The sequence below is a fragment of the Apteryx rowi genome, unplaced genomic scaffold, assembly GCF_003343035.1.
Source record: "Apteryx rowi isolate R43461 unplaced genomic scaffold, aptRow1 scaffold_2, whole genome shotgun sequence".
NCBI lineage: Eukaryota > Metazoa > Chordata > Aves > Apterygiformes > Apterygidae > Apteryx > Apteryx rowi.
In genome coordinates this window covers 7,302,438-7,315,787 of record NW_020448307.1, presented here as the reverse complement: position 1 = coordinate 7,315,787, position 13,350 = coordinate 7,302,438, and the positions used below count along the sequence as shown (strand labels likewise).

At 44.0% G+C, this 13,350-nt stretch overlaps 1 protein-coding gene across 5 annotated transcripts in view; it reads right to left on the bottom strand.

Moving 5' to 3' along the window:
• CSNK1A1 (casein kinase 1 alpha 1) overlaps positions 1-8,587 on the bottom strand; it is a 37,032-nt gene extending 28,445 nt beyond the window's left edge. For all 5 annotated transcript variants that reach the window (XM_026063082.1, XM_026063084.1, XM_026063085.1 and 2 more), the window contains exons 1-2: positions 8,016-8,587; positions 7,058-7,164 (exon numbers count right to left, since the gene is read on the bottom strand). In XM_026063082.1, the coding sequence (XP_025918867.1) occupies positions 7,058-7,164; positions 8,016-8,138 (230 nt within the window). In that variant the 5' untranslated portion in view covers positions 8,139-8,587. The remainder of the gene's footprint in view (positions 1-7,057; positions 7,165-8,015) is intronic.
• Positions 8,588-13,350: the final 4,763 nt, after the last annotated feature.

Sequence of the window (13,350 nt, the reverse complement as noted above, 5' to 3'; positions counted from 1 at the left end):
TGGCTTTCAAACACCAAATGGAACAGCTCATATGCCAACAATGGAGATTATCAGAAGAATTAAGAGTGGATAGTAAAACTATTACAAGGAAAATAATTTACAGTGAACAAGCAAGCTGTAAAGAACTTACTACTGGAATCACCTGAGATAACCTTACTAATAAGCTTGACAAGTCAGCAGGCACATGAGGGTGAACATGCAAGCCTGAAAAGCCTCACAAACATATAGGATTCAGACATCCTACAGGAAACCAAATGAACACTCAAACGGCATTCCATTTCTGCAAGCACTAAGTCATTTCTACAAAAGTCTCTGAACTAGTCATTAGTCAGATGATGTGATTGAAGAGAATATCACAGACCTTCCTACGATCATACAGCCCTAATATCAGGCATCTCCGAAAAGAGTAAGTAATCCTAAAAAAATAGGAGCACAGGTATTTTGCACATAAACTGGGAAGCATTGGTACCAATGCTCAAGGCACTGGTGCGCCTTCATGTTGCATTCCACATGCAATCTCTGTGACCCACATTCAAAGATGGAAATTCAGAACACGGACAGAAAATGACTACAAGTATGAATGTGCAGGTGGTGATCCCTGCAATCATGTGTTCAAAGAGCTCAGCACAGCAGTCATTAAATTATGCAATGCTCTTTATAGATATGTCCAGGGAAAGTAAAGGTGGGAAGACTGTAAGAGGGAGATGGCTATTAAAAGTAATAGTAGTAATAATAATAATAATAATAAAAAAAAGAAGTGGGAATTGACTGACCACGGGTAAGAAAACTTATAGTTAGGCACAGAAGTTCTCTCCAACCACAGAATCATGAGCACTGGGGTGCTTGCCTAGGAAGTTTTAACATTGTGCCTGATTCACAAGAATAGTATGTTGTCTAAAACAGGAGCTGAATCTGGATGACTAAAGTGGTCCTTTCTGGTCCTATGTTCTAGACTCCTCAGGGCAGACATCTCCTGACTATTAAAGATGCTTTAGGCAAATTGGTAAATATATTCTGCCTGTATCAAAACACTATTTTCAGTTGTAACAGGTATTGAGGCAACACACATAAGGAAGGCAGTCTGTTATAAGATTCAGGTCTAAATTGCCACATATTTTATATTTCTAGTTTATCTTCCCTGAAGCTGAAAAAGCACTTGTTAACTGTTAGCCAACTAGGAGTCAGTAATATAAGTGGACTTAACATAATATAGCATGACTGAAATACTGAAGTAGAATATTTAGCAGATGTCATCTAATGTTAGTTGCCATGGTGAGTATGAATTAGGCCACCCAAGTACTAAATAAAGACACAGCATGAATACACTATGTTACGAAGTTAGATGGGCTCTATAAATAAAACTATCGTTTTTTGTACAGTTTGAGAGAAATATGAATACATGAAGTATGCCAATGCAAATCATCTCCTAAGCAATATGGTCATTTCAGCTGCCTAGTGATATGTTGCATACATACTTCCACCTAGTTGACTTGCTACTTTGATAGTTGTTTAATGAGGTAAATTAACAGCTGGTAGGAAGTGAGGAGAACATAAGTCAAATTTCTTCCATAAAAGCCAGAAAGCCGAGTTCAGCTGAGAAGGTAAACCATTAATCTGAATTATGTACAGGGAACGTTCCTGAGGAAAATACACTGTGTCAGTAGTGCTTCTGCTGCTGATCATCTCTTCCAAACAGATTAATGCTGAACTGAAACTGCATACTTTAACATCTGTTTCTGCAAAGGTTCAGCTGAGGGAAGAGAATCAGAAAAAAAAACAGCTTCATTTGTTTTAAAACTGTGGTCTATCTTGGTTGTTTCTCAAGAGTCTGGGAGGACCTTTAAGACAGGACTTTAAATTGTTACAAAACATTAGGATTTTGTTTAGAAATGTCCATCCTCCTGCTAGAAAATTTTTAGATTCATTTCAAAGACCAACATTCAGCTCTGCTTTGAACCATGAGAACAAGAGTCTTCCTGTTACCTACTACAGCGGTTCTGTCCTTCAGCATGCAGCCTTAATTAATAATAGACGGTTAATTAATAGGAGGCTCCACTGCTAGAACTTTCCTCCTTATTACTTCGCATGCCTGGATGAAAGTATCCATATTACCAATGAAATGAAGACAGAAAAGTTTTCATATCTTTCTCTTAGGTTTTTACATGGTGCATCAAGTTCTTGAGACAGCAGTTTAAAATTAATGTCTGAAAGAAGTATATTTACAGATTTTTAAGCACTGCTTAAGAAAATCAAAATTTGAAGTACTCAAAGAAAAATCCACTGTGAGAACACCCCTAAAATCACCAAATTTGACCATGTTTTTCCGTTGTGCACACTACTCAGTGGAGACGAATATAAGTAATCTGTTATTAATGGCTTATCCAGCAATATTGCATTAAGTGACCAGTAAGGACAAAAAACAAACAAGCAAACAAACAAAAAAAACTTATTTTAAGTGTATTTCTTGACTTTTCATCAGCAACTTTATAATACGCTACACTACTGAGAAGATTGTAGTGATACAAAGTGGTATTTCCCAACTTCAAAAGTAAGTTACTACACTGAAAAGTTCCAATAAGTAAGGATGGATTTATTTAAGGTTGCAAAAGAATGTTGCAAAAATCGCTGCGTCAGTAGTTCTAGTTTTTGAACCTACAAATGAAAAAAACTCTAATATCACTTCAATTAGCTTCACATGCAATTGGGTACTGTATGTAATTCTTCAGCCTTGCCTACACAAGAGTACAAGCAATATCTGTTCACTAGACTTTCTTCCTGCCCTTAAATGCAACATTTTTAATACATTGCATAAATAGCCACAGCTGGATCTAGTGTATCACCCATTTCAACTGGAAAATAGGTTACAAAATAAGTTATCTCAAGAGGTTGTCAGGAGAAAAATCTCTGAACCCAACTTTTCTTTTAGAAGAAAGGTACACCCGAAAGCATACCTAAAAGTTCTCTTCGTAAAGGATACGAACAGCTGTTAAACAGCACAAACAGCAAAAATCAAGAATGACTGTCACAGATAATTTATTAAACAATCCCTTGTCAAGAGTGCTTTAACAGAGTTGCACTAAAAACAATACACAGTCACCACACAAACACACACTGCTTCATTCCTCCAAGCCAGAATCAAGAATTTGGGTACAAAGGCAGATATTCCAAACCAATGGGATCAGTGCCCAGTTAACAAGACTACTACAGCCAAAAATGCTTTGCCTTTGAAAAGAAAAGAAAAAAGAAAAAAGAGACAGACAGCTGATGGCTCAAAACAATGAGATTAAGCCTACCAGAATAGTGTGGACTTTGCATTGTGTCCTAAAGGCAGATCAGACAGTTGGATGTTAAGCTTGGTTCAAGAGCCTTTTGTCAAAAATGAAGGTAATAATATAAACTAAATTTACACATCCAGAACATACAGTGACAACCAAGAGTCTCTAAAGTATTTATATAAAATTTTTGTGAAACTTCTGAAACAAGTTCAGAATCTTCCCTACTATTCCAGCAAGCAGGAAGGCTAAAGATTCCCTTCCAAGTCCTAAAGTGTTTACAATATTCTGAGAGTTAAGACAACTCAAACTCAATTTTTGTTAAATTATGTATCCAAACAATGTGTTCTGCTAGAGCGGGATTACCAAATCCCCTTGTTCTCCCTCAACAACAGGGGAGAACTCAGTTAATCTCACAGAAGCAATATAAAAATACCTTTTCACTCCAAAATTGAGATTTTGCTCATTATCTTTCTTACAATCTGCTAAAGTTAACCTTAAGGACTACCATAAAAAAAACAACAAAACAAAAAAAACCCCCCCACACACCACACTTTGCTTGGTTCTAGATAACTCAARTGACACTCCAGATGCTATCTTATCATTACTGAGTTTGGAATCACATCTAAAAGGCAGAAGAATTCAGTTTTAAGAACAGGTGCCTGAACTGAAGGAACAATCCCTACCTCATCTCTTCTTTTGGCTTCACGAGCCAAAGAACCACAGTAGACAGACCACTTTACTAATGTAAAGCCATGTAATGCAACTTCTAGTGAGTCAGTGTTGGCCACTGCATTACTAATGTAGATAGAAACTGAAGACCAAGTCCCTAATCCTTAAATAAGAAATGCAGCATCATGTGCCTCTGTTTCCCAGATCTGCAGAACTGAGATAAAGGTGCTGCTGGCCCCAGCTTACGTAGCACAGCAATGGCAAAAGCTAAGACGATTTCTTACTTATCTATCAAATGTCCTACCTATTGGATGATGCTGTTATTTCTTAAGGGTGTCACATTAGAGAAGTTTTAACAAATTTGTTGAAAGTGTACAAATTTCTTTCCTTCTAAATTTCTGTCCTTCTAAATATACTGAGCCAAGAACAACTCATTCTGACTGGACAGCATGCCATTACAAAACAATGGCAGAAGGCGTATTATCAATTACGTATGCAAAGTGACCTAAGGACAATGTCATACGTTCTCCAAGCCTAGTTTCTGCTAACAACGCTTGTCAGAAAAGCTTGAGCTGTCTGGAACAATACACACAGTAATTTGACTTTGGAGTAATAACCTATTCAAAGACATATTCTTGTTAAGCACCCAGTGACACATCTCTCTTTGTAAGCCAAGCTGTCCGCCTTAGATTCAGAGTTCCATAGATTCTGACTCTACCGAACACATCATGCTTTAATGTTTGTCCCAAGAGCTGCGCTGGGTACCTTGCTCAGCTTCCTCTTCAAGAAGAAAGAAAACATAAAATACTAGTCTAGATTTCTTCAAGCATCAACAGATGTCATACAGCAAGAAGGCAACTAGTAACAGAAGCACAGTCAGAGAACCTGTCAAGCAGTGTCTGATATATACAAATAGATTCAAATCAAAGCAGTTTCTTAAGACCAAACAGGTATTTCCGAGAATATTCTGAAAGATAATTTTCTAGGCAAATACCGAAAAGGAGACTAACACTGTGAGAATCTGAAAGTGAAAATCTTTAAGACTCGTTCACATTATCAAACAGATTAAACATCTTGAGCACAGCAAGTCTAAGAATCTATCTGAATAGTTTCAAGTATTGTTTCAGCTGCCCACTCTTATCCAGATTTTGGTAACCTTGCATTATTTCTCTGGGGGTGGGCATGAAATGCATGTCAAAAAAAAGTTTTGGTTCTTCTCTGGCGATGAGACTTTTAAACCACAATCAATGGTTACACAAAGCAAAGTCAGATAAGAGAATACTGTCAAACGCCCGGGGGGGGGGGGGGAATGACCCTTAAAAATGACTGATATAACTGAAGGCAGAAACTTCTTTTTTTTTTTTTTTTTTTGGAACATGTAAGATGACTTCCAATAGCTCAGCTTGAAATAAGCTTTTTTAAGGTCATTTTAACAGAATTGAACAGCATACCTTTAACACTGTTTCACTTCTGTTACATAAGTTGAAAAAATTATGCCTTAGGTCTCATTATAGCACCAAAGGTTTGTTTATTTTTCAAAAAAGTTTAGTTTAAAAATGTTTGCTTTTCCAGTTTTGTGATGAAACACCAGATATCCACTTGCTTTGGCTGTTTTCCCAGTTATCCCTGTTTTAGCATGTAACTATACTGTGATGACTTTCCAATATGCAATTTCTATTCTTAATGTTGTGAAAAAGGTACTCATTTGAAGAAAAGCAGGGAATTGTAGTCCAAAATAAAAACTGAATTTTGGGTTTCACACAAGCCACTCTTTAAGCTATAAGTATTCTGCTTCATACAGGTATATTTATTCTATCATTGCACAAGGCCGTACTGAATGGAGAAGACAGATGGCCAAGACAACACTGCTTCCTTGGTTGTAAAATTCCAGCATTCATTCAGGACTATAGCTAGTCATGCTTTCAAAGGAGAAAAAAAAAGCTATTATCCTGAGAAATGCAGGTTTAAGTTACAGGCTTTTTTTAAATTAATATACAGTCTAGAATAAGAAAACCATTATGTCCCGCACAATATGTACCACAATCCATAAATGTACACACACTACAAAGCGAGAGAAGGGTTAACAGGCTAAATGGAACCCACAGTTTGACTCAATTTCTAAATTAAAATTGCTTCTGTAGTTCAAAGAACAATTCCCTTTATGACATAGGGCAAACATTAGAAATACTAACTTTTAAAATAATTAATAATGAAGTTTAAAAAAATACCCTCTTGGATAAAGTCTCTCTGGAGAAGACTTATGTTTCATTTAATCTATTCTTATACATAGATTCAGTGGCTAAAACTACTTAGTATAACAACTCAATAATAGAGAAGTGACTCCTCTTAGAGCTCTACCGAAACAGTAGCAATTTTTTTTCTACATCAGGAAATTAATAAACACTGTGTGAAAGTTTCAGACAGAATATTAAACAAGGAAGTCACATAACGAGCAATTGGGAGGGATTAATCTTGGCACTTTAACTGTACGGAAATCCAAGTGACGCATCTGTTACGGGTAACAGAAAGGGGCTGCCATTTCATTCTTGGTTGAGGTTCTATGCAGTCTCAAGCCTTGCAGCACATAACTATGAAAGGAAAAGATACATGCCTGAGCACGTCCCTTGTCCCAACAGGAGAAGGGGGAGGGTTAATCACGTCCATCCGCCATTTTCTGAGCGGAGGAGGAAGACATGTTGGAACAAAAAAAAAAAAAAAGCAAGCAAGAAAGAACGAACGAAAGAAAGAAAAAAAAAGAACTGACAAAAGAAAGCAGCCATTTCCAGTACCGGCTCCCAACTCTCAACCCTGCCAAGAACATCAGCTCTCACCTGAACAGCCTCACACTCTGTTCTAATCACTATAAAAATTTCACATATCTCAGGCACTGCTGAAGATCCCAGTCACAAAGCACAATATGAATAAGCAAAAGTAGGGGGGGGGGGGGGGGGAAGAGGGGCAGTAATCCAAGTAATTGTAAAGCTTGGCATGGAGCATTTTGCTGACCAGCCCAATCTCTCCCAAATTAAATCATGTCTTCTTAATGGCAAAGTCCCACCTCACACTAACATTAAAGGAAAGTAACTGTACTGGCATATATGGACGATTCCTACCGTATATGTGGGATGCCAACTCCTCCTTGCAGAATCTTGTATAGTTTGCTTTCATACAGCAGCTGGGGATGTCTAGCCTTCTGAGACTCCAACTTTACAGCAACTTCCTGCAGTAAGAAGGAACAAGGAATCAGAGCAGAGTGTCCACCAAGCACAGACTTGCCACTGAGGTTTAAGGGGGACAGAACTTCACTATCCCTCACACAACCCTGCCATGACTGCTTTCAAAGATACATTTTTTTAAGCTCTCAGCTGGTGCTCAACATCCTGAGTTTTGTTGGGTCTTCAAATAAAATCCATATTGTGAWGATTTGTACATAAATATCCATCTCGGGTAATGAAATTGATCTAGAGATGTTAAGTCTTCAGATCCATACAAGTGAGAAGAACATACGTGGGTGTTTCTTCTTTACAGCTCAGAGCAGTGAGGGGGAGGAAGAAAAAACAAGAGAAAAGAGCTGAAGAAATAGGGGATCTTCTTTATTTTTCACCTTTATTGTTGATGAACACAAAATAAAGTGTTCTCCAGCAGAGAGAGAGGGATAGATGATTGGTGGAAGAGAGATTTCTCTGGCCGCTGATGAAAGACAAAGTATGTTTTCCCCACAATGGTGGTCTTCTCTCTATACTGCTCACAAGTGAGCTATGCGAGTGCTGGGTGGGGGAGACCACGGCCGCACGGCTCTGCTGTCGGAAAGAGCAGCGCCATCCCCTTGGCGGTGAAGGCCGTCAGGCGAGGGAAGCCCCTTTTCCCCCACCCCGGGGAAGGCGGCTTAGCCACCCTGGCGAGACGGGCTCGCCCGGTGCCTCGGAGAAGGGGACAGCAGGGGAAGAGGAACGAAACCCGGCTCCAAGTCCGCCCTCGGGGAGGCGATCGCTGGTCTCCAGTTCCCCCCGCGGTGCGGAGGGGACCGCGCCGACGGACCCAAGGAGCTGGAGCAGAGTGTGCCGCCCTTACCTCCCCGTTCGTGATGTTGATCGCCAAATAGATGTCCCCGAAGGAGCCCGACCCGATCTTCCGCACCAGCTTGTACTTGCCCCCGACAATGAACTCGGCCTTGGAGCCGCTGCTACTCGCCATGGCGAGGGGCGGCTGAGGGGCCCTCCCGGCGCTGAGGGGCTCGGGAGTGTGGGAGGAAAGAGGGCTCTATCGCCGCCCGGGAGCCGGGGAGGGAAAGGGGGCGGGGGGGCAGACAAAGAAAGGCTGGTCCCCCGCCGCTCAGCTCCAGCCGGGCCCCTCCGGCGGGCGCCCCCCTCCGCGGCTCTGCCCCGCTCCCCGGCCGGGCAGCGCTCGGCTCTCGGCGCCCTCCAGAAAGGCGAGAGGTGGCTACCGAGTTGATGCGGGGGAAGGGGAGGGGAGAGGGGAGGGGAAGGGAAAACGCGAAGCCCGCTGGCTCCGCCGGGTCCCGGCCGCCGCCGGTCCCTCACTCAGCCGCCGCCGCCATCTTGTCTCTCAACCGCTGCTATCGCGGACACAAAATGCCCCCAGCCTGCAGCCGCCGCTTCTTCACCGCGCAAGGCACGCTGGGAACGGGGCGGGGGCAGCCACTGCGCATGCTCGCGGGAAAGCCGCCTCCGTTCCTCAGCACGCCTGCGCGCGGGGCTGGGCCGGCGGTGAGAGGGCAGTGGAGCAGGGGCGAGACTCCCGCCGGCGCATGCGCACCGGGCGCCCCTCCTCAACGCCAATGGCCAGCGTCGCTCCTCACCCGCCCCCGGTCTCGCCGCTCGTTGCGTTCTGGTGGGGCACATGCGCACGCCGCCATTCCGAGCCCGGGCGGAAGAGGAAGGGGAAACGACTACGTGCCCTCACCTGGTTCTTAAAGGGGCCGGCGCCAAGAAGCCCCTCGTGGGGCCTACCCAGGCCAGGCCGGCCTCGGCGGCCCTCAGCCCCCCTCAGCCGCAGCCTAGCGGGACGGACGCGGCCTGAGGCCGGGGGGACGGGCGTCGCACCGCAGCGGGCTGCTCCCTGCCCAGCCCCGCTCCTTGGAGAGGGCCCTGTCACGCCCGGGGCACTATCCTGGTTCCTGCCCCACTGCTCGAGGGCCTCATGCCCCTGCGATGCCTGGTGGGGCTGTGGGGCCACCCGGAAACACGGAGGGGGGCAGGGACAGCGGAGGGGCTTCGCAGCCACGAGGCGCCTTCTGGTGCTTAAAGAAGTGTCTTTTCTTTTTCCGTTCTCGTCTGAACGTCTCCGCCTTCGCTGCATGGCAACTGGATCGTGTTATACGTTGGCTAAATCTGCTTCATTGTTCCCCATAGATTCCGATTACGTCAGTCCTCAATTTCTCCTTGCTAACCTAAACAGGCTGAGTTTTCTTGAGTCATTCGCAAAAGGCTTTCCAATCCTTTAGTCATCCTCACAGATTTTCTCTGGACTCTCTCCTTTGTCATGATCAGTCTTGAGCTGTGCAACCCCAAACCAGGAAATACTGCGCAAATTTGAGGGCCTGTATTTAAGAGTTAGCATAAATGGTCCCATTCCTATTGAAAGCGGTGAGCTGTGATTTCTTACGCAACTGAACCTGGTCTTTTCATAAGTGGGTAGATCTCCTTTAGAGCCTCTCTGGAGCAGGACTGCAAATGCTATGGTGTCTCTAAAGTGTCCATCTGGGATTTAGAAACATTAAATAATGCTCTGGAGTCAAAGTCACCACGCTGACACACATCTCACGCCACTTTTTATATGACCCAAATGGGATTGTATCCGTGCCTGGCTGACAATGTTTCCAGGCTCGTATCAAATCCAAAAAACCACTACCTACACAAATGTTAGTTGTCTGTTCTTTTTCCCTATAAACAATGAATTCACAATAGCATGTGTCTCTCTCGTCCTCCTGCTGCTCCAAGGCCCTGCAGTGTCTAAGGCACAGCAGCACGATGGGATGGGCTGAGGGCTAAGTGGAGTTTTCCCTAGCTTTTGTGAATGCACAACATCTGCTTCATTATCCTTCCCTGCTAGGTCTGACATGATTTGATTTATCCTTCTAACCTTCAGCCTTGGTCTATTCGGTTTGTAATGTGCAGCACTAGAAATCCTGGACAGGCCTCACACAGTTCTCCTGGGAGTTTTCCAAGCCAGATGTGAATCTACAAGGAGTCTAAGGGGGCTCTAGCCCCCCTCATTAGGACCACACARCACAATAGGCAGAGTCACCTGAAATGGCCACAGCTCCTCAGCTCTGCGGCCCCTGCATTCATGTGGCAGTTACACCCAGCTCCTCTTCAAAAGTTTGCTTTGATTCAGCAACTTGTGTTCCAGAACCTGTGTTTCTTGCTGCCTTTTAAAAATGATCTTTCCTCCTTTGTCCTCTCACTGCGAGTTTTTTCTTTGCAGGAACACAAAACTGTGAATTCCCAGTGACTCATCATCACTCACTGTCAGAGTGGCTTCTTCTGCTGTGCAAGCCTACACTTGGGAAATGATTCAGTCCTCAAGAGAAAGAAAGCATCTACAGTAATGAAGCTAATGTATGTAGAAGGGAAGCCCACAACAGATGCCAGCTCAGGATGTCTACTTTTAATGGGGGCAGTCAGAGAAGCTGCTTTCCAGCTTACCTGCGGCACTCGAAACAACGGCAATGATGAAAAGTTTGTTTTTAATATCTGGTCTATGCACTGATTTGTTTAGATAGTTAACTGTTTTGGAGAAAAGTGAGATCTGGGTAAGGACACTCTATGTCAGTAGAAAGTTGTTCATATRAAAGTAGAGGAATCCTCTTAACATAACAGCATCTACACGGTGATAAAGGCTTTTATTGCACTCACCATGTTGCTTTCTAACTCGGTAAAGTTACTGTGGTACAAACACTTTCTGTCTGCACAAGTGTAAAAAATTCCTGGCTTGTGTCCATGTGGCTGTTACACAGAGAGGGAAGTCTGTGATTTGCCTGTATGGTGGACTCTGTTAGCCACAAGAGGACTCCATAGTAGGAGCAATGAAGAGGGGGGAACTGACAGTCAGCAGTGCCCTGAACTGTGAATTTCAAGTCCAAATTCCCCATTTGTTTCAGGGAATTCAGATCCAAGGTTTTACTACAGGTCCCTCCACATCTCTAATGAAATTGAAATGGAGAGGATTCAAAACCAGTCACATCCCRGACTATGCTAGGTTCCCCAGAATAAAAAGGATACTCAAAGAGCAAGTCAACCTCCATCTCATTCCTACCTYGATACTGTAAAGGAGCATTTGTGCAAGCAAGCATATCTGCATTCATGTCACTCAAAGTGAATGTGGATCTTGTGTGGAGGAGCTCAGATACATATGAACGCTCTAAATACAAAGCCTTTATGTCCTCAGTTGCCCTCAYATTACTGTTAATCGTGATGTGCAAACAGCTTAGGACTGATGTGCACTTAGAGCCCTTTGGGGTTTAGTTGTTGTTAATGGTTGCTTTGGATGGGATTTGAGCAGTTTGGAAGGTTTGGGCTTGAGTCACGTATCCTTGGAGGAACTGGAAAAACAGGTCTGCAGCTCTTGGCCAATAAACACACCATGCATGGGTATGCAGGAGAGCAGGATCTCCTGGGCTATGCAATGCTGCCACCTCCTGCCTGCTGCGGGACATCTCTGTGTCCACGGGACACTGCCAGTGCCTGGGGCCTGGGGACATCACTCAGGGTGGCATCCGGCTGAGCCAAGCCTTGTACAAAACACRCCAAGGCACACATCTTCCCCCAAATGTCTGCAGTCTAATTGGGCATTGTGCAAAGGAAATGATCAGCAATCTGTGGACAGGTGTTTGATATTTTTGTCCTGGTCATTTTAAACACACACCCGCTATTAGGTTCTGCAACAGGGATAGGAACTGAGAGATGCAAAGGAGGATCAGTCAAGGGACTGGGAAGGGGAGCAGGACAAATTGGAGGATAGCAGAGAGATGGGAGAAATGAGCCAGCATAAACCAGGATAAAACCAGAACATGGAACAGAAGAAAGACCTACCAGCACAGCCATAGTTCATCCATCACCCCTGGCCAGGAGCAATGATGGTTCTTGTGAACACTCTCCTGCACTGGGACCAGGAGTGTGGGGAAAACCTCCACCCCATCTCCAGCACTGGCTGCTCCAGGTGACCTGCCTATTCCTAGTGATTACGCGATAGGTGGAGGAGTGGCTGAAGAGCCCTGGGTGCCAGCATCCCACCGCACATGGCACTGAGATGGCCTCAACCCATTTCCTGTTTCCTCACTCCTCTGTGGTTGCAGACTACATCTGTTCATGGGCTGGGCTGCCCTTTTTGGAGACCACCTTTCAGATTTAAGTCTTGGCTACTCCAGAGCTCTGTTTATGTCTCTACAGTAACAAGGAGGGGGTTATTTATTTTGACAAAGAGGAAAGGCACATGCATATTTCTGGGTGGGCAGAATTTCAACCTAGTGAATGAACAGCACTACTCAGAGCATGAGGCTGGAGGAGACTTGTAGACTGAAAGATCTTAGATGTCCATCAGACGTATGGGCCTATCCAGCCCAGAATCCATCTCTGTCTTAAAGCCATTCAGATGCAGAGCTGGGTCTAATCTGGTGTTTTGCCCCCTGTTGTATCAGGACGGATCCAAAGTATGCCTGTGTAAGATCTTTTGCTCTCTTTTCATTTTGGCCTACAGATCTGTGCTATCTTCTTCATTATCCCAGAGGAAACCTGCAATACCACAGTGTAGTAAAATTCCCCTCTCAGCCCCTCTCAGAAAACCAAATCCTATGCCACCAAGTTTGTGTTTTGACTTGCTGAACAATGAAGATACTGACAGTCCAAAAGCACTCCTGGCCCTGTAAAAATCCTACCACAGCCTCTGTGTTGAGGTTTGTGTCCTGAATCTTTAGGAAAACACAGAAGTTGGTGAAGACAAACAGAARCAATATCAAGATCTGCATGAGCACAAAAGCCACAGAGGTACTGATCAGATTTTAAATGATACAAATTAACAACACTGCAAATATAAGTTAGGAGAATTTTAGGCTGTGGTTTCACAACAGCTGGCCTGATCTAATGGTTCACTGCTGGTGAAACAGGGTAGGCTCACTTCTGTGTCTTTTTCCCTTCCTACTCACCCTGCTCCTCATGCCTAGTTCTGTCTGCTCATGAGACCCTCTGCGGGTCAGTTCGACTCACCCAATCTTTAGAAAATTGTCCRAATGTTTTCTGTGGGTATTTTCTCTGGGTTAGTATTCTGCTAGACTAGTGACTTGAACTGGCTCAAGGAGCTCCAGAGAGCTCCAGGGACAGTGGAAGGGTTGTCCCCTTTTGGCAATGGCGTGTTGTCAGCCAAAACATCAGACAGGAGTGTTCACACT